Source organism: Aphelocoma coerulescens, chromosome 1, assembly GCF_041296385.1.
Source record: "Aphelocoma coerulescens isolate FSJ_1873_10779 chromosome 1, UR_Acoe_1.0, whole genome shotgun sequence".
Classification (NCBI taxonomy): domain Eukaryota; kingdom Metazoa; phylum Chordata; class Aves; order Passeriformes; family Corvidae; genus Aphelocoma; species Aphelocoma coerulescens.
In genome coordinates, this window is record NC_091013.1 from 83,064,221 (window position 1) to 83,082,805 (window position 18,585).

The window sequence follows — 18,585 nt, forward strand, 5'->3', positions numbered from 1 at the left end:
AAAAGAATATTATTAAAATATTGAGCATTCCCGAAATAAAGTCCAGTTTTAACTCCGTTGCAAAAATTAAACCCATGCAATTATAAGGAGCTAATATCATTGAAGGAATTCTGAAAAGTATGTACTCCTTTAGAGAAAATTTTTCAATTAAAAGGGGGTCATAGCTTCTCAATGCTTCCTGAACACATTGAGCACCTTACTGCCAGCAGTGAGAAATCCCTGCAGCTCTCAAAGCACTCCTGAAAAACAGGCTTCAACTTTTTTATCTCAGATAATCTTTGAGGTGAGACTCTCAGGAACAGCTGCCATTGTGTCAAAATTAAGCTTAAGTATTTAGCTCAAGATCATTTAAAAAAAAAAAAATCTGCAGAATGCAAAGAAGATATAGAAATTCTGGCCTTGGGTATTGTTTTTAAAATGACCGCACAGAAGAAAATACATTAATTATGCAAATCATTTAACTGAGTTGGTTACATAAACCACGCTGGTTACAGGCAAGTTATTCAAATAATGAGGTTTTTTCACTTATTAAAAACCGGCTGTTACACTTGGATCCTGAGTTATCTTTAGTTAAACACCACTTAAATTCACATTAAGACACTGTGTTCTCATCAACAGATTTTAGATTGAGTCAGCTCTGTGGGCCCTACAAAGGGTTATTTACTCTCTTAAAACAAACACCATTTTATATGACTGCTGGAAAGAAAGCTGTGTGAGCTTAATCAGGCATAACTCGCTTAAGAGTCACCAAACAAGCTTGAACAAATGGTACCCAATATTTGTCAGAAAAATATTTACACCAGTTTCCCCAATCCAGTGTTCAGTGCCATCTGGAAAATGAGCAAAAAAACGTTTCCCCCCTCAGGTAGGAGTAAGCAAGCAGTCAGTTTAAGCGGTACTTAAAAAAGTTAAATGCGATAATGATACAACATCAATCACCTTAGGGGAAAAGCAAGGACTGTAGCTCTGCCCCCATCCTGGCTGGGCAGGAATTTTCAGAAATGCTTTCTCAGTACTGTGCACCAAGCTGCTCAGAAGACGAGGAGAGAGGTAACCATGAACAACCATGAAAAAAGCTGTAGCTGAAAAGGTATATGTAGCACTACATGCTGAACACCAAAATAAACATAGTCTCATTTTGAAATTTAAGGGGGGCAAAAAGAATCCAACCACATTCAAATTCTCTCTAGGTCAAGAGAAAGTCTGTTTTTTGATTTTGTTTGAAATGACATTTTTCCAACTCCCAACTTCAATAAATGCATCTTTTCATATAGAAAATAACTCGGCACAGCCTCTCCTATGAAAATATTTTTCTCCTGGCAGAACCAGGTTTCATGCCTCACCTCAGATGGTCTGACTACTTTGAGAACAATCAGCCACTTTTATTTATTAAACAAACATTAAAAGACATTCATTCTCTTTAAAAAGCAGTTTTCTACAGCCTTCATAACACAGGCAACAGAATAAAAAATAGGGTTGTTTTGCACTACTTGCTTTAATTTTATTGAGTGTCAATCTATATAATTAATATAAAGTTACTTCATTCTATAAAGATCAAGACAGCTTACAATATAAAATTCCCTGAGATACAATATGCAATTTGAGGGATCACATAATTCTCTATTCCATTTACATCATAATCAAAAAGTAATGGTAATTCTTCTCTTTATAAAACCCAGAAGACAATGATCTTCCTTTCTCTCCCTCTACCCCCATATTTTAAGGCATGGAATAAAAACTTTTTCAAAATGTATTCAAGGAAACTTTTCTACTTAAAATAAAAAATAACTTTCCCCAATTTTTACAACTGGGTTGTATACATCATCAGCAATGCCTTGTGGAGTCTGGTACCCAATGTACAAATCAATTCGCTCAGGCAAGCTTTATATTTATCATTGAACTGGGGCTCTACCAAGTGCATTACAAAAGCTGGTCCTCTGCCTGTAACAGTACACTATTAGCTCGTGGTGTGGATGAGCCAAAACCCAGAGATTTACAGAGATATTGTAATACTGACTTCAGCACTTCTAGGCCTGGGCTGAGTTTCTTCCCAAATGGAAAGTGACAAGTATGCAACACCCATGTAAGAATGATGAAATTATAAAAGGCTTCTCTTCTCCCAGTGCAAGTGCTCTGCAATAATTACTACAAATCTGCAGTTTTCACCATACAGTTCTTGAAAACCCTCAATGCAGAATTTACAAATACGGTGCAGTTCTGATCACTTTACACAAATATGATGCTTTAATTGCTTTGCAGCTCTTTTCTGAATTTTACAAAAATATTTCATCAAAGACTTCAACTCTTTTTTTTTAGAGAGGCTGAGAAAAAAAATTAATGTTTGCGATCCCTGGAAATTCCCATGCTCCTGTAGCCTGATGATCTGCCCATGGCATTACTAATAATTACACAGAGGAACTGTGTGCCTGGAAACTTTCACAAAATGCTAAAAAAAATTAGGAGGACTGGAAAAAATGCACTAGTTTCATCAGACTGGTAAAAAGTAATGCAATCTTAAATATTGTTTCATCACTTTTAAGATTGGTTTTTTTGTATACAGTTATATGAACTGTGATAAAAACTGAACAGAAAAAAAGATATTATAAATTCAAAGGGAGAGAGAGAACCTATCATCCCAACACTTAGGTATTACTGTTAATGCAACACCTAAATTAGAGTTCTAAAAATATCAAACCCAGTGTTATGGGAATAGTAACCACTGGTAGAGAAATAAATGACCATGCCATGACGAACACACTTTTACTTTAAACAATCACTTTATACCTCTTGAAGTGAAAGTGCAGCATTAGCAACCATCCCTACTACACCCTGCATTGCACAGATTGTTTTCACTCCCTTCCCAATAAATATTCTGCAGCAACTCTGGCACTGACAACAGAAAGGTTCATCAAGTACTTTCAGCCATCCCTCCTTGCACAAAAGCAGAAGGGAATAATTGCAGAAGCCTGCAAGATCTGAACTGGTAAAACTATGCAAATTATTAATGAACTTCATTATTATTAGGTTTTTTCCAATAATCCTTGGTTCCATGCTTACCTAATCATGGGGAACATCTAACCAGAAATAAATCACAGTAAACTGCCAGCTCATATATTTTAAAAGCACTCATCCAATATCCCATACTGCTTAAATGAAATCTAATCCTTTCCTAACCTAAATATGACTCACAAATGCCAGTGAAGTCGCCTGTTCTGATGCCCATCTTTTATTTGCAACTGACTTTGTTCTTTTCCCACCTGTCCTGTGCCCATGATTTTATTCTGAATGAAGTTTCCAAGTAACTCCATGGATTATCCAGCTCCTTCTAAAGGAGCGGAATGAATACCTTATTCATTTGGGCAGGTCTCTCGTAGGTTGTAATTTTTTTGCCACCAAACTTCATAGCTGCAAAAGACAGGGAGGCTCAGCTTGGCAAGGATGTGGAATTGTAACTGAAGTTTCTTTCTGAGCAAGATTACATGTAACCAAAAAGTACCAACACATCGACTGCTAGGATGTCTCCAGCAAAATGTGGGAGTCTAAAAGGGAATAACTACTGTAAATGTTCCTGACAGGCACTGGGCAAAGGAAGTTCTACCTTAAGAACCTATTTATGGATTAAAAAACTGAGACAAAAAAGGACCTCAAAACCAAAGGAAATAAAATAGTAAATCCTTCCCTTTTTATATTCTTTCCTCACACAATCTGTATTTTACCAACAGCATAGATCTTATTCTATACAGTAATTTTCTTTTTGAATAGGAATGATTTGGGAGTTTGGGGTTTTTTTGGTAACAACTATTTTACAAACAACAAAACAGCATTCTGATTAGTCTGTCCCCCAGCAGAATTTTTAAAAATGCATGCCATAAACCAAAACAGTTGCTACACAATGGCACTGTCTACTGATACTTGAGAAATAAGTTAGCCTTTCTGTATATATACTCAATACAGTAATAAAACCCCTGCCATTCTGAGCCTTTCCCCGCATTTCCCTGTATGGCAATAATTTTGCAGAGAAAAACATGCAGATACCTGTAAACATATTCTAATTCCTGAATAAAGGGAGGGTGGAAGTGTTCCAAATTTTTTCCCTACAGTCTGTCTTTTCCTGTACTTAAAGCTCTTCTCTACCTTCATACATGATAAACTTGCCTATGGTTTCAGCAGGTAGTAGCAGAAATACCCTACATCATGTGAGCTGTTTGTCCACTCAGATTCAGTCCCCTCCATATGCTTTTTCCTGAATGAAACACTTATTTGGTTCAAAGCATTATTAGCAGGCTGTTAATTTCAAGCATTGCTAAAAGGTGCTACTATATCATTACATTCTTACATTCAACACTTGCGGCTCAGAACTGTAAATAGTTTTCACACGCATAAAAATCAATTAAAAACATTCATTTTTTTCCTAGTATCACAGAAAACCAGCACTGATCATGTATCCTCTGTGAGCAGAGGAAAATTTCACAGTCCAGGAAGTTGTCATAGCCGCCCAAATTGGTTTCAGCTGTACGGCTGAAGAACTTGGCATCGGATATTTATGTTGAGCTGTGCAGAACTTTAAAAGTTCTGTAACTGTACAACATTTGGAAATTTAACTTTGCTCTTTAGGAATCATCTGGCATAATGTCTCTTTGTACTTTCATAATTTTCTCCTTAATAAAAATCTTCCTTTTGTAGGCTTTTCACAGCTTGTTTTCCTGTACCTGTACGCTTCTCTCACTGATGCCAGTCTTCTGTGGCTAATACCGACTACCTTGGCTACTGATGTCTGTGAGACCCATCGTCCCCTACACCTTGACGCCGGCCCAGGCAAGCCTCACCCGCCAGGAACATCAGCTTTCAAACCAGCTGGCCAGATTTCGAACAGTCTTGATTTGATTCCCAGCTGCCCGAACAGTCTCGCAGACCTTGCAGAAATGCTCATCCCAGAACGAGGTGACGTGGACTTCGTACTTCTTCCTCCAGGCAAAGTACCGCCTGTAGTTGGGTTTGTTTTTATCGAGGAATTTCAGGTAGGTGGCCAGTAGCCGGGGGCTGGGGAAGTCGTCAACGTGGATGAAGGAGTCGGGGGGGATGAAGCGCTCGTAGTTGGCCCTGCGGGGTCCCAGGACGACGGGCACGGCGCTGGCGGAGAAGGCGTTTCTCCAGAGCTTCTCAGTGATGTAGTCGGTGTGCTGGGAGTTCTCGAAAGCCAGGTAGAACTTGTAGGCTGAGACGGTCTCCACCAGGCCGCCCTCGGCCAGCGCCAGCCCCCGCGCCCCGTACACGTCGATGGGCAGGTGCTCCTTCAGCTGGCGGTAGTAGCGCACCCGGGCGTGCTCCTCGTTCCAGTTGCTGATGACCCAGGCCACCAGCCGTGTCTTGCGGGGCAGGACGAAGGGCCGGGGCGCCGGCGGGACGTAGAGGTACCCGTAGGGCACGAATACGTCGGAGTCGCGGCGGTAGGACATGGTCCAGTTGAAGAGCCCGGCCAGCCCCCGCAGGCCGGGCGAGTGCGACGGCGACTCGAAGTTCATCCACACCCAGCGCTGCCGCGGGGGCCGCGGCGGGAACCCGCGGGGCAGCCCCTGGGCGCCGTGCCGCGCCAGGTCGCGGTGGTGGAACAGCACCGCCTGCGCCTCGCCGAACCGGCTGCGGTCGGCGCTGAGGCGGCAGCCGCTGATGTTGTAGCGCCGCCGGCAGTCGGGCAAGCGCCGCGGGCGGCCGAAGGGCTCCCACCACAGCAGCACGGTCACCACCTCGCCGTCCGCCCGGGCCGGCTCGGGCAGCGCCGAGTACAGGGCGAGCGCGGTGGCGGCGCCCAGCAGCCCGGCCGCCAGCGCCCACCGCCGCCCGCGCAGCCGCCGCCGCCACCGCCGCCAGCAGCAGCTGGGGCAGCGCCGCGGGGCCGCATCCATCCCTGCCGCCCGCTGACGCCGCTCTGGCCCTCGCAGGGCACCGGCGGCGCCGGGGCCGGGCAGCGCATCCTGGGGCTGGGGCTGCTGCCGCCGCCGCCGCTCTGCCCCCACCCCCGGCCCCGGCGGCGGGGAGGTGCCGCCGCCGCCGCCCCCCCTCCCGGCCATGCCGGCCCGTCCTCAGCCCTCCGCCTCCCGGCCGGGGTGCCGCCCCCCGCCCCTGGCTGCCGCCTTGCCCCGCCCGCCGCGGCCGCTGCCGCTCCGCCCTCGGGGAGAGCAATGCTCGGGCTCCCGGCGGGGTTTCGCGGCCTCGCCCCTCCCCGGTGCGGCAGCTCCGCCACGGCAGCGGGAGTGACGGTGCAGGTGACGCCCGGCCCGGGCCGCTCTGTTGCTCATGCCCGACTCGGGGCCGCAGAAGGAGTTTGTGTCCCCGCACTCGGGAGGGACCCCCTGTGAGAGCCCAGGCCCCAGCACGCACGGGAAGGGTTGTGGGGACGCTCTCAAGGGGTCTCAGGGCGCCCGCACCCTGGCACCTCTGGTGGGTTGACCCTGGCTTGGTGCTGGGTGTTTATCACAGCCGATTTGTCACTGCCTTCATCAGCAAGGCAGAGGAGAGAAAATTTAACGAAAGGCTGTCTGGTCGACATAAGGACAGGGAGAGAGAACTTACCGATTACCGTCACGGGCAAAACAAAACCGATTTGGGAAAATTAATTTATTGCCAATCAAATCAGAGTAGGGTGATAGGAAATTCAACCAAAACTGAAAAGCACCTTCTCCCCACCCTTCCCATCTTCCTAGGCTCAATTTCTCTCACAGTTTCTCTGCCTCCTCCCCAACGGCAGCATAGGAGGATGGGGAATGGGGTCTGCAGTCAGTTCATCACATGCTGTCTCCGCTGCTCCTTCCTCCTCACGTTTGAATAAGTCACTTATTTAGGAAAAAAAAAAAAAAGGAAAAAAAAAAAGAAGTGACAGCTGCTACAGTAGCTTTGAATTCCTGTCAAATTCAATCAGTTTCAAGCACCTCTAGGCGGATTAACCATTTGGAAAACTAAAGGAAAATAAATTGTAAAAGAGGATTCTTTTTGCTCCTTTACAGCTTTCTTATAATCATACATATTTACTTTAAAATCTCACAATTATTTAAAAACTACAAAATATTATGGTTACCAGAAAATTTTTTCCAGCTCTGCTTCACAGAGTTGCTATGAAAAAGTACATCACATAGGCTCAAAACTTTTTTCCTAAGTAATTTGCTTCAGTGAACTGAGAGATTCTTGACTCACACTGTTCTAACAGTGTTTGTACAAAACTGAACGAGTTTCCAGCTCTGACATTGCACATGCTCATATCCAACAACTGTAGAACCAAGATCCTCTCTTATATATGTACTGAAGGCAACAGAGTTACACCAGGCATAAATTCTCCCTGACTGTTTGGATTTCAGCATAGATTTTACATACCACATACATCAAGGCGCTACAACTTGACTCTGTATTAGTAAGAGAAGTGATTCAAGCCTGTTTACTCTAAAAAATAAAGCACAGTTGTGTGTGAGGGTGCTGTTAGGTTAGTAACTAAGTTATGTACATTCATAAACCTATTGTACATAGCCCAAGTGGTACTTGGACTATGTACATAGTCCTTCCATACTATGTACATAGTACTGCCATAGTCCATGCTGCAAGCACTCATAAAGTGTAAGAAATGCCAACAGCTGTGGCTGGAGTTGGTATCTGGCTGCCTGTGCTTCACCATACAGGGTTGGTTGGAAGGAATCTCCAAGGAACACTAGTCCACCCTAGTGGATGAGGGGAGTCATTGCCGGCGCTAGAACCTCTCTTGATAAATAACACTGATTTTAGTCACAAAATGGGAACATGGGAAAGTTACTTTACTACAGTAGAAAACTGGAAAAAAAATACAGAAATGCAATACCAAGGAGCGTAAAATCCTGTGAAGCCTTAAGCTGTACGTAGATTCAATCCAGAGCCCACCCGATACACAGAACACTACATAAAATGAACACAACGCACAACTGTTAGTTATTTTGTTTCTTCAGACATTCTTTCAGATAATATGAGAAACCTGAGACTTGTGAAAGTGAGTGGGAGAACTCAGTTGGCTTCCGTAGAATTCTGATTCACTCAATAAATTTGATCGTATCAGCTGCAATGACTTCTTATTTTCCTTCAGGAGCTTTCAGCATTGATACGTGACTTTAGAGGAGTCTTTATCTAGTCACGTTTTCATTTCCATGGCTTGAAGATTTGCTGCTAAGCATTCCAAATCCAAAGCCTGACCAGTTACATTGATGATGTAAGGCCTGACCCTGCCTATGGTAAGTCAACAAAAATGTTGGCATTAATTCAGCATTTATTAAATGTTTCAGGACAACTTAACATGGAAATCTTTATAAGCCAAATAGTGGCAAATTTGAAAGACCAAAAAAAAAAAAAACCAACTTCCATTATGACGATTCATAGCAAGAGTTGCCTAGTTACTTTTGATTTTTTTGCCATCTCACAGGGAAACTTCAGTGTGTCTTTCATCCACACTGCAATGGCATCCATATTAAGACTATTGTTATATGGAGACAAATCTGTTGAATTACTTAGCATAAAATCAAGACATGGCTTTCTGTGTTCCTCAGCACAACATCAGCTAAACATTCCTAAACACAGCATCTACACTGCATCTTAAAAAAAGCTATTACTGAAATCCACAGTAAGTTGTGGTTGTATATACAACATAGATATCCAGAATTATAATAATATTTGGTTTATTATGGCAAATAAGAATTTAATCATTTCAAGATGAGAGGACAGTGGCCTAAATTGTTTCTATGAGTAATACCTTAAATTAATTTTCATGTTACACCTGGCTCTGTGGAAACTAAATACATGTTTATATTTACACATTGTAGGTAGTCCACTAGTTCACCAATCTTTTTAGAATTTATATCTAGAGCAAGATGAAATGTATATTTAAGACATATTTTAGAATTTTTACAAATTACAGATCTGACTGCTTTGTTGTTGCTGTCTTCAAATCCTCACCATATGAAAAAAAACCAGAAACACATTTTTAATTGGGTATTCAACATAGTCACTACTGAAAGTAATGATAGATGTGCCTTCATTTATAAGTCTAGCAACCTCCTAGAAACCTTGGTGTAGTAAATTTGAAAGCCAGATGTGATGTGTTGCTGTAGAGTGAGGGATACAGGGAGTGACCTCAGTGTCAGGACCAAGGTTAGAAGTCAGATGTCCTCAGATCTGTGTGTAGGTGAGATGTTTCTCTCCCCTTATTAATGTCTCATTTCTTGTCTAGAGAATAAATACCAGCCTGGCAGTAACCTATATAAACTTCAGTTTGCCTCATTTCTGCCATAACACACAGCGTGTCCATGGCACGATCACATCAGCTACTCTGTGCTGGGAGCGTTTTGTCAAGCGGTTTTGTTCACTCTGACTCGGGAAAAACTCCATGGACATCACTGAGAAGTACAACACGATGAAGGTTGAGCAGTGTTGCCAGATGCCTGAAGACCTCCCACAGGGAGCACATCTAGTTTTGTCTGCTTTGGAAATAAACCAGCCCAGGAGATAGCCCCATGGACTGAGGACCACACAGACTTCTTGGCACTGTATATGCAACTTGGGAGTGCTTTAACTGCTCCATGGAAACCACAGCAAGTTCTCATGTTGCTGATAGTCATGAATTTAAAATAAAATGCTGTATGTTAGTAATGAAGCTGTTGCAAAATAAAATATATTTTGCTTATTTGAAGGTTGAATATTTGCCATCTCTAACAGCAGGAAATATTTTCGTCTGGAACTTCCCAACTGGCTTCCTCCTCTACTCTGACTCACTCTGTTTTGTCACACTTTAGAAATATTTAAGCCTAGAAAAGTCTTTGAAGTTATTTGTCAACTGTTTTACAAAGGCAGTTTAAAAGGTACTGCAAGACATGGTTGTGTTTTCAGTCACATCTATCAACCCAGACATTCTGTCAGCTGGAGAAACCTTGTGGAGTTTTTCATCCTAAGAAACTGTGATCAGGTTCAAAGCATAGCAGGATGCTGTCTGGTACCAAAACGACACTAAGAATGATGCTGAAGTTCCTTCTTCATAAATACTCCCCGTGGTTTCAATGCAAGTTTTGCCAAGTAAGAACATAAATTCTGTATGAAAAGGAGTGATGAAAGTTTTGTTCTGTATAAATTGCACACTTTGTATTTAAGCGTGAAGTTTAAATGCCTGTAATTTGATTACCTAGTGTTTCATATTTAGGATTATGATCTTTCTGCTTGGAAGTTTAAAATTCAGAAATACAACCAGAGATAAAAGATTCAGTTGAAAGTTGATGCCTGAACAGTTTCTGGACAGACAAACTCATGTTTCTGCATATGCAGCAAAGGCAATGTTAAAATATTCTGCCCAGCTACACTTGTGACTGTGAGCAATGTTGGATTAAAACCATGTGAAGTTGATATTTCCAGGTCAAGGCACAGGCATGAACAAATGTGCTGTGCACACTGTGAATGAAGGATCCTGTCCAGGACACTCTTCAATCTTCCATGGAAACACACAACTTTGTTGTTCACCAGTGTAGACCACAGGCAAAATCACAGCAGAAAATTTTCCTAGCAGTCCCACATGATCCTCAGACACTTTGACACACATGTGGGTACCAGCAAGCCAGAATTTGGCTCTCTGGATATTGGTTAGCAGGTATCAGTAATTTTAATCTTCCTTAGGTTTTTTGAGCACTGGACTTCATCTTATGCAGCCACAGTGGCAAGAGACAGTGATGTGCAACCAGCACTGATGCTCTCATTTTACCCAGTGAGTGTCTTCCAGGACAGAGGGTGAGGATATGTGGCAAAACTTCTCTTTGGACATCTTTGAACATCAGGGATCAGGGCCATATCTCACTCCAGGAGACAAAACTAGCCCTAATTTGAAGTATATCTCCTAAACCACATGTAATCTAGTTATGGGGCTCTCAATACCAGCTGCTTTAATAACTTGACCCCCTCCTGTTGTGCTTCATTACTTAATAATGTAGATGTAGCCTTGGAAAAATGTAGTGTTTAATCACTGTTACTAATACATGCAATGATGTAATCCTATAAGCAATGATAACAATTGTCTTTCAAAACAGTAGTGTTGAGTTTGGCAATGAAATAATAAAATAGAAAAGGAGAAAAGGAGAGCTGAACAGTTAGACAGTAAAAAGTCACTAGGATAAAATGTGAGCACAGTTAATTGAAATTACCCAACACCCTATTTAATGAAATATTATAAAGATATTACAAATATTACAGTAATATTAATACTATTAATATTACACAATATGGTATTTTTAAAAATTGCTATGTTTTATTCAGATATAAGAGGAGACAAATAAAAAGGTCATGAACATGAATATATCAGACTAGGTAAGAATTACCCAAGCCTCATAATTGAGGTAATATATTCAGTGGAAGAGGTCTAAAAGGAATTTCTCTTGTAGAAGGTCGCACAAAAGGGAAGAAGGAAAAAATGTGCACCAAATGGTGCACCAAACCTGAGCTAGTGAAGGAATCCAAGATAGAGCCAGAAAATATTTTCATTTGAAAAACTTTAAAACATGATTATGAAAGAGCATGAGAAAGCAAGGAGAGGGGAGTAGGATAAAAATAAAATGAAGCAGAAGCAAGATGCAACAAGCCTAATCAAAGCCTCTGAAAATCCAGCATTTTTCAAATGTTATTGTGTGATTCATGATCAAATTTGCATCTAAAAAGTGGGAGCAGTATTTTCAAAAGGAGCTACTCTAGTGCCTCAGGTACAATATTCAGTGCCAATAATTTTTTTCATTTAGAAGTCAAATGGAAACACTGAAAAAAGTTGACTTGAAGCCAGCTGAGGGGCTGTTTTGGTTTTGGTTTTTCTTTTATCTGTTCTCACTGATACAAAAATAAAATCAAACTTTTAATGTCAGAGAAGAGTTCCAGACAATCAAAGAACAAACATCTAATTTAATTCACAGAAAAATGTAAAAAACCTCAAAGGAAATCAAAGTCCACTTTCATAAAGTTGTCAGTGAGACTTCCTTTTTAAAAATATTTAGTGTTTTATAGATACTTCCTGAAAAGCTGAGAGCCCCAGAAACAAATCCCATCTCCACCTTTCAGGCAACGTTATGATAGCAGGGTGGTGACTACAGGGGTGGCTTCGGCGAGAAGTTCTAGAAGCTTCCTCTGTGTCCAACAGAGCCAATACCATCTGGCTCCAAGACAGATCTGCTGCTAACCAAGGCTGCACCGATTAGCAGTGGTGGTAGTGCCTCTGGGATAACAAATTTCAGAAGGAAAAAGTTACTGCACAGAAGCAATTGCAGCCAGAGAAGAGAGGAGTGAGAATATATAAGAACAACCCTGCAGACACCAAGGTCAGTGGAGAAGGAGAGGCAGGAGATGTTCCAGGAGCCAGAGCAGCCTGTGGGGAAGACCATGGTGAGGCAGCTGTGCCCTTGCAGCACAGGGGAGTCCATGGTGAAACAGCCTCGGAGGACCCCATTTCTTTTCTGGTTTTATGCAGTACCTAGAAGGATCTGCATTTGTTTCATAAGTGGCATGATAATACAAAGCAAAGTAATATTCATTTGGTGTTACCTCACTGTAATAATGGTTTAAGAGTGAGAGTGGCAAGTTATTTCAGGTTCCATGATGTCTCTGTGGTTCTTTGATACTATGATAGCTCTTATATAGAGAGAATCTTATTTATGCTAAACTTTCATTAAATCAGGCTAGATACCAAATCATGAATTCTTGCCTTCTGAAATGCTCAGTTTAATGGATGAACTCAGCCTAAAGCATTATAAGGCATCTCTTCAATTACATTACATTCACCTGCTGGAACTTAGAATCCCTTTGAAAAAGAGAAGACTATGAAAATGTTGACTTTCACAGTTGCACATTTGTCAGCAAGAACGTCTTGTAATCTTTGGATTGTGACATCTTCATCACTGGTGGAAATATGGATCAGATTCAGCTACTTACCAGATTAAAAAGTAGCATGAAGATATGAATAAAACAACAAAAAGGAAATAGCTCCATATTCAAGGAGAACTTTATTCAAAATCCTATAAATACAGATCTACATTTCCAAAGGTAGCTAGTTATGCTGATGTTTGATTTGACACGTCAAAGCAGGCTCAGGTCTTCACAGCACTGACATTCAGCTATCTGTAAAAAAGACAACATCTGCTCTAAGGATGGATGAGACACCACATAGTGAGCCCTCCAAACCACTGGTCACTTTTAGGGAAAGGCAGTAAAAGGAAGACGAAAAAATGCATTAACTTAAGTAAGTTCAGCAATATGAGTATATCTTTTTTTCTTTTTCTCTCTTCTGTTTATATCTCCTGCATATTTTCCCTTCATTTTTTACAGTTTCTATCTCTGTGTTGCTGAACTGTATTCTCCTCTTTTCTGTTTCCTTCAGGAATTTCTAACTTTCAGTATGTCTCCTCTGTCATTCCTCTTATCAGTGCTTCTTCCTTTTCCTTTCGCTAGTTCCCGTCCTTCTGGCACTAAACACAGTGGGCTCACCTTCTCTCTAGAAATGTCTTTTCCCTTTTGTCCATTTCTGTAGCCTGTTCCCCACTAGTGCCTCTTTTCTTCCCCAGATCCTTACACAGAAAAGAGTGCGTGAATGGAGCTGGTTTGGTGAATATAGGAGCTGAAGCCAGATTGCTCCCAGTGCTTCTCCCATTATGTATCTTTGCCACCTCTTCTCTCACGATGCCTGCCCGCCCACTGCAAAACAGGTAGCATAGCTAGTGAGGAGAGAAACACTTGTCTCTAGCAGCAGTCCCTGAGAATGAAGGTACATCCAAATTCCCAAAGGAAAATCAACAGATTTTCAGCACCTACATAAATCTGAATAAACTGCCTTGTTTTAAAGCTCTTCTTTCTTCATGGTTCTTAACAGGAAATGGAGAAGATCATGATCTTTGAAAACTCTGCTTGCCTTCACTAAAAGCCTGAGGTACATGAGCTTTAAAATGATGCCAACATCTCAAAACTCTGAATTATTCTATAGTTGTTAGGTCTGCTCTATAACTGAAGGGTTCCTACAAGTAGTAACTCTAAAGTAAAGGCAGCTTGGCAGAAGGCTGTACTAGTTAAACACTTCCTATACCAGTATTAACTTAATCCATGCTGCTCTTGTAAGTAAGATGCCACTATCTCCTGATCTCACAAGATGATGATACGCATGCAGCTTCCTGTATTTTTAAACCACTATCCCCCGAGAATGTGGGGAGGAGCTTCATGTAATGACAAAATATGCTGAGTTCATATATTCTGCAAGCTCATGGCACTAAAAATATTCCTTTTACAAGCTAACAAACTCTGTTTCCTTAGGGTTGGAAAAGAGTTAGGTTAGGAGAGAATGTGGGCACACACTATACTAAAATCTATGAAGAACAGGTCTGCTCCACAAAAGCCACACTCCACAGACTGTAAAGAGAGCATTTCCCAGAGCACCAGCTGATCATTGCAGGCAACTACTAAAATGCCTGGAAGAATACCTAGATCAAGCTCTTTTCAGGAGGTGTGCTGGAGGAGTGCTTTTCCAAACAATTGAATTTCTTAAGGTTGGACACTAAGAACAGTAAGGTTCACAATGAACATGAAACCAACACTCACCATCTATCAGTAGGAAACAAGTGATTATTCCACACATTTACGAAAGGTTTCAGAATATGAAATAAGGTGATTCAACACAGCAGTCCTGAACAGATTTCTTATGCAAAGATTTCAGTCTGTTGCCTACTTACTAAAGGAAGAAATGGGTTAGCTCTGCAGAAAGATGCCCTGCAACTTAAAAATGAGGTATTACAGTAAAAGTTTCTTATTATTGACTCTTACTTTTCATTCTTGCATGTCTTGAGTAGAATTGAGGCTGTAAAAGTAAATCGTTTCTGTTCTGTGACACTGGTTTCAGGCTTCTAATGGAGAAATTGTTTTTCACATTCCAAACTCCTTCCAGAGCCACTGTTAACAATTTGGCAGAAGAATAGCTTTATAACTGATTACTTCAGTTTGTTCTGGAATAATATAATACAACACCATAATATTCTTCCACAGTTAATGAAAAGAGATTGATGTATTTAGAGAGCAATTCAGATTGCTAAAGGTCCACAATGCTCTCTACTGCTTGTAGAACAGCTTAGGACTACTCAGGCTCCTAACTGAAGCAAGATATAACTTGTCTATAACATATAAGAAACCTCAGTAATACCACTGATGCATCCAGCATCCTTTTTTGGTCATTCTGGAATAGCAAATGTCCTCATAAAAAATATAGAAAACAACAACACCCATCCCAAAAAAACCAAACCAAACCAAACTAACAAAAAACCAAAGCCATCACCACCAGAACAAAATAAAAAGTTAATTTATTTTGTGGAAAGGACACAATTTACTGGTATCTAATTTATTTTAAACAATATACTTTAGTAGTCTAAACTATGTACATAGGTAACCATCCAACCTGACAACTGCTGTCTATCAGAGGCCAGGTCACTTAGTAAGCATTTCTAATTCTACAAACAGCTGAAAAAGGAATTCAGTACTTACTGAATAATCTGTACACCAGCATCTATCTGTATTTATCATATTTATCATTTATCATGGTTATGCTATGCCTATATCATTATGCTATACATATAATTTCTGTACTGAGCTTACTATAAATCCATATTATACAGTCCTGTAATAAATATTTGTGTAGTGTTTCTATATTATCTTTAGTACTTTAAGCCTTCGTAACACACATTTCTTTGGGAGACTCCTCAAAAGTCATGCGAACATACAAGGTAGCATCCATTTATTCAACCAGACTGAAATATTCCAGACAATTTTGATCCATTGGCAGATGGATGCAGAAAAAATAGTTGTGCTCAGCTCTCAGTAATTTTAGCCACATGAGCGGATTGAGCAGACCAGTGTTAACATCTGCAATTCAGCTCTGTGTTCAGAATCCCTTTTCAGTCAACAGGAAAATAACAGGCACTTTTAGAGCATGACACGTGCAATGACAGGTATCTAGGACAGATCAAAAGAATGTCCAAAGTGCCTTTTTTCCTCTGCTTACTACAAACAGAGGCTACCTAAGTAATTCCCTACAGAGGCTAATCACAGTAATAAGAGTTGCAGGCTCAAATGGGCTTTACGTCTACTGGGTACTGATTACATCACCTAATTTATGTACATTTTTTTCTGTGAATCCAACTGTTTTAAATTCATTTTGAGTGAGTTTAGAATTGGGTTTCAATCCTACACAAGAGAAACAGTATTCTAATAACTACAGCACTTCTTTCAAAGAAAAAGGTAATGAAACCTCCCTACTGCTTGGCAATTGTTTCTGTTTTATTAAACTGATAGATCATATAGAATTATCCATGTTCTCTCTGGTCTCATAATTTCTGACCAAAAAAAATAAAAGAGTAATAAAGACTATATGCAATTCTACTCTTTCTAAATGTTTTGCATGCTATTACATAAATGTTCTGGGTTGGTTTTTTCATAATAATAATTTTGCTATAGTTCCTCAAAACAATCACTTGTCCTGACAAACACTTGCCATTTGCTGATAAGGAGGAGTACCTGCAGCTGGATGTTTAACATTGCATTCTTCTTTCTCAAAATGAAGATGCTCCTCAAGTATTTCTTTAACTCTCCTCGGTAGCTCCACATGCACACATTTCTGGCCTGTTAGTAAAACATAGTACAAAACAACCAGTTATTGTAAAACCCCTGAATGCTGACATGCTTTGCTGAGTGCAAAGTCAAGTTACGCTGCTCTGCATCTGTCTTCAACACACTATGAACCCAATCATTTACAAATACATGATAGTGTTCAGCCTGGCCCTTCTCCCCAACCTCGAGCAATTCCTCAGGATACGAGGATGGTACAGGACAGGACCCTGGTGGGTACACCCAGATGGGGTGTCCTGGTAGTCAAAGTCACCCCAGAGCACTCGGGGAGACGGCCACTGTGCCTCCCCATGGCAGACATCCCCAGGCAGGGCCGTGGATGGAGAGGCACCCAAGAAGATGTCCTTGCTGCAGGAAGTCTCCAAGGCGCTGAAGAGGGATGCGGGCACCCCAAGGCACCAGGGCAGTCTCTGCCAGCCAGCGCGCTACTCGCAGCCCTGCCGCGGTGCTGGGGGACATCAGTGAGGAGCCGCGGGGAACGGCTCTGCTCCCGAGGCGACACCGCGGGGTGGGGCAGGGGCGGCCTGGGACCGGGGACGGCCGTGCTCACAGGGCTGCTCGCCGCGGGCATCGCCGCCCGGCTCCCCGGCCGCCGCCGCGGGCACCTGCGGGCCCGCCGCCCTCATGGCCGCCGCCGCGCCCTCACGGCTGGGCCGGGCTGCGGCCGCGGGGGTTGCCAGGCTGCCCGGCAGGCGGGGCCGCCACGTCGGGGCTGCGCCTCGGCGGCTGCCCGCTCCCGAGGGACCGAGGCGGCCCCCGAGGCAGGGTGCGGCAGCCGCCAGCCCCAGGGACAGCAGGCCCTGGCCGCCGCTCGGCGCACGGGGTGCGGGACAGCTCTGGGTACCAGTAAGAGCTACTCCTTTGTGCCACTCAGCATGGCCACGGGAGCGGGGCACGCACATCACGAACTCTGTACCCCTGTGGGCTGTCACCACGGAAGGAAGGATGCTGTGTCACCCTCGCCCGAGGCAATGCCGGACTGAGGGGAAGAATGACAGAGAGTCCAGTTTCGATGTAGATCTACTGATACTCAAAAGTACTAGCTTGGTCATAAAATGAGGCATCTTCAGACATTGCTTATTGGACTGAGGTGGCCTTAATCCACATCTCTGTTATTTGTTGATGCATTTCAAGGTATATTGATCTTCCACAGATGTTCTGAAACCAAACTTTAAAAGATAATTGGCATTAAAATCATCTTATACCATTCATAGCTTAGAGGCTGTGCTTCGTTATCTAACAAGTGTTGAACATTACACACTGCTTCTAAAAGGCAGGTTACTGAGACACCCTCCACAGTAGCATCATCAGAGCACCAAATATGGGCCAACATAACCAAACCTGCTGCTGCTGCTGCTACTGCTACAATTGTGCTTCATATGTTTTAGTGGAAGGAGCTTGGGATCACTCAGTAAGGCATCTGCATGGGACAGTGAAGTGTTTACTACAGCTCTCATACAGTACTTCAGCTCTTACATTCAATTTTCAGGTCAATTTGTTTAACAGAGAAGCAACTTTCTCCACTTCTAAATTACACATAGTAAAGTTGAAGTTGAAAATCATACAGCATGCCCTTACCACAGGGAAATTTTAGTGTACTAACTGAAAACTGAAAGAGAAATACTAAATAAGCTGTAACTAAATCAAACACAACAGTATGCTGGTTGTTTATTCTCACAGGGTTGCGGCTCATTTTTTCCAACTAATGCCACATTCTTGCCATTAAGTCTTTAGGCAACTTAATTGCAAGGGAAAAGTAAACAGGATCTTGATTGAAGGTCACTTCCTTGAAAAGCACCAGGAAAAAAAAATAAACCAAAACGACTTTCTTATCCTATGAATAATGCATTTGATTTATGAACAGGCAATTGCATTGATAAATGGGCTTTCAATTAAAATTATGAC

General features: G+C 42.1%; 2 protein-coding genes across 2 annotated transcripts; both read right to left on the reverse strand.

The window, feature by feature from the left end:
* Positions 1-318: 318 nt before the first annotated feature.
* FUT4 (fucosyltransferase 4) lies at positions 319-6,068 on the reverse strand. The gene has a single exon (XM_069015203.1). It carries the CDS (start codon positions 6,066-6,068, stop codon positions 4,839-4,841), a length of 1,230 nt encoding a protein of 409 aa, XP_068871304.1. The 3' UTR covers positions 319-4,838.
* Positions 6,069-13,052: 6,984 nt separating this feature from the next.
* C1H11orf97 (chromosome 1 C11orf97 homolog) lies at positions 13,053-17,309 on the reverse strand. Its single transcript, XM_069015246.1, has 4 exons — positions 17,231-17,309; positions 16,570-16,674; positions 14,830-14,955; positions 13,053-13,140 (listed from the first exon to the last, which is right to left on the reverse strand). The coding sequence occupies exons 1-4, from the start codon at positions 17,304-17,306 to the stop codon at positions 13,133-13,135; spliced, it is 315 nt and encodes a 104-aa protein (XP_068871347.1). The 5' UTR covers positions 17,307-17,309; the 3' UTR covers positions 13,053-13,132.
* Between the last annotated feature and the right edge of the window lie 1,276 nt (positions 17,310-18,585).

Bases quoted from the DNA above. Each gene is read 5' to 3' on its own strand.
- C1H11orf97 (XM_069015246.1), bottom strand. From the start codon at position 17,306: ATGAGGGCGGCGGGCCCGCAGGTGCCCGCGGCGGCGGCCGGGGAGCCG. The intron at 16,675-17,230 runs GTGAGCACGGCC...TTTTACTAACAG, and splicing joins TGCCCGCGGCGAGCAGCCCT to GCCAGAAATGTGTGCATGTG. The intron at 14,956-16,569 runs GTACTCCTCCTT...AATTGTTAACAG, and splicing joins TGTTAAACATCCAGCTGCAG to TGGCTCTGGAAGGAGTTTGG.
- FUT4 (XM_069015203.1), bottom strand. From the start codon at position 6,068: ATGGCCGGGAGGGGGGGCGGCGGCGGCGGCACCTCCCCGCCGCCGGGG.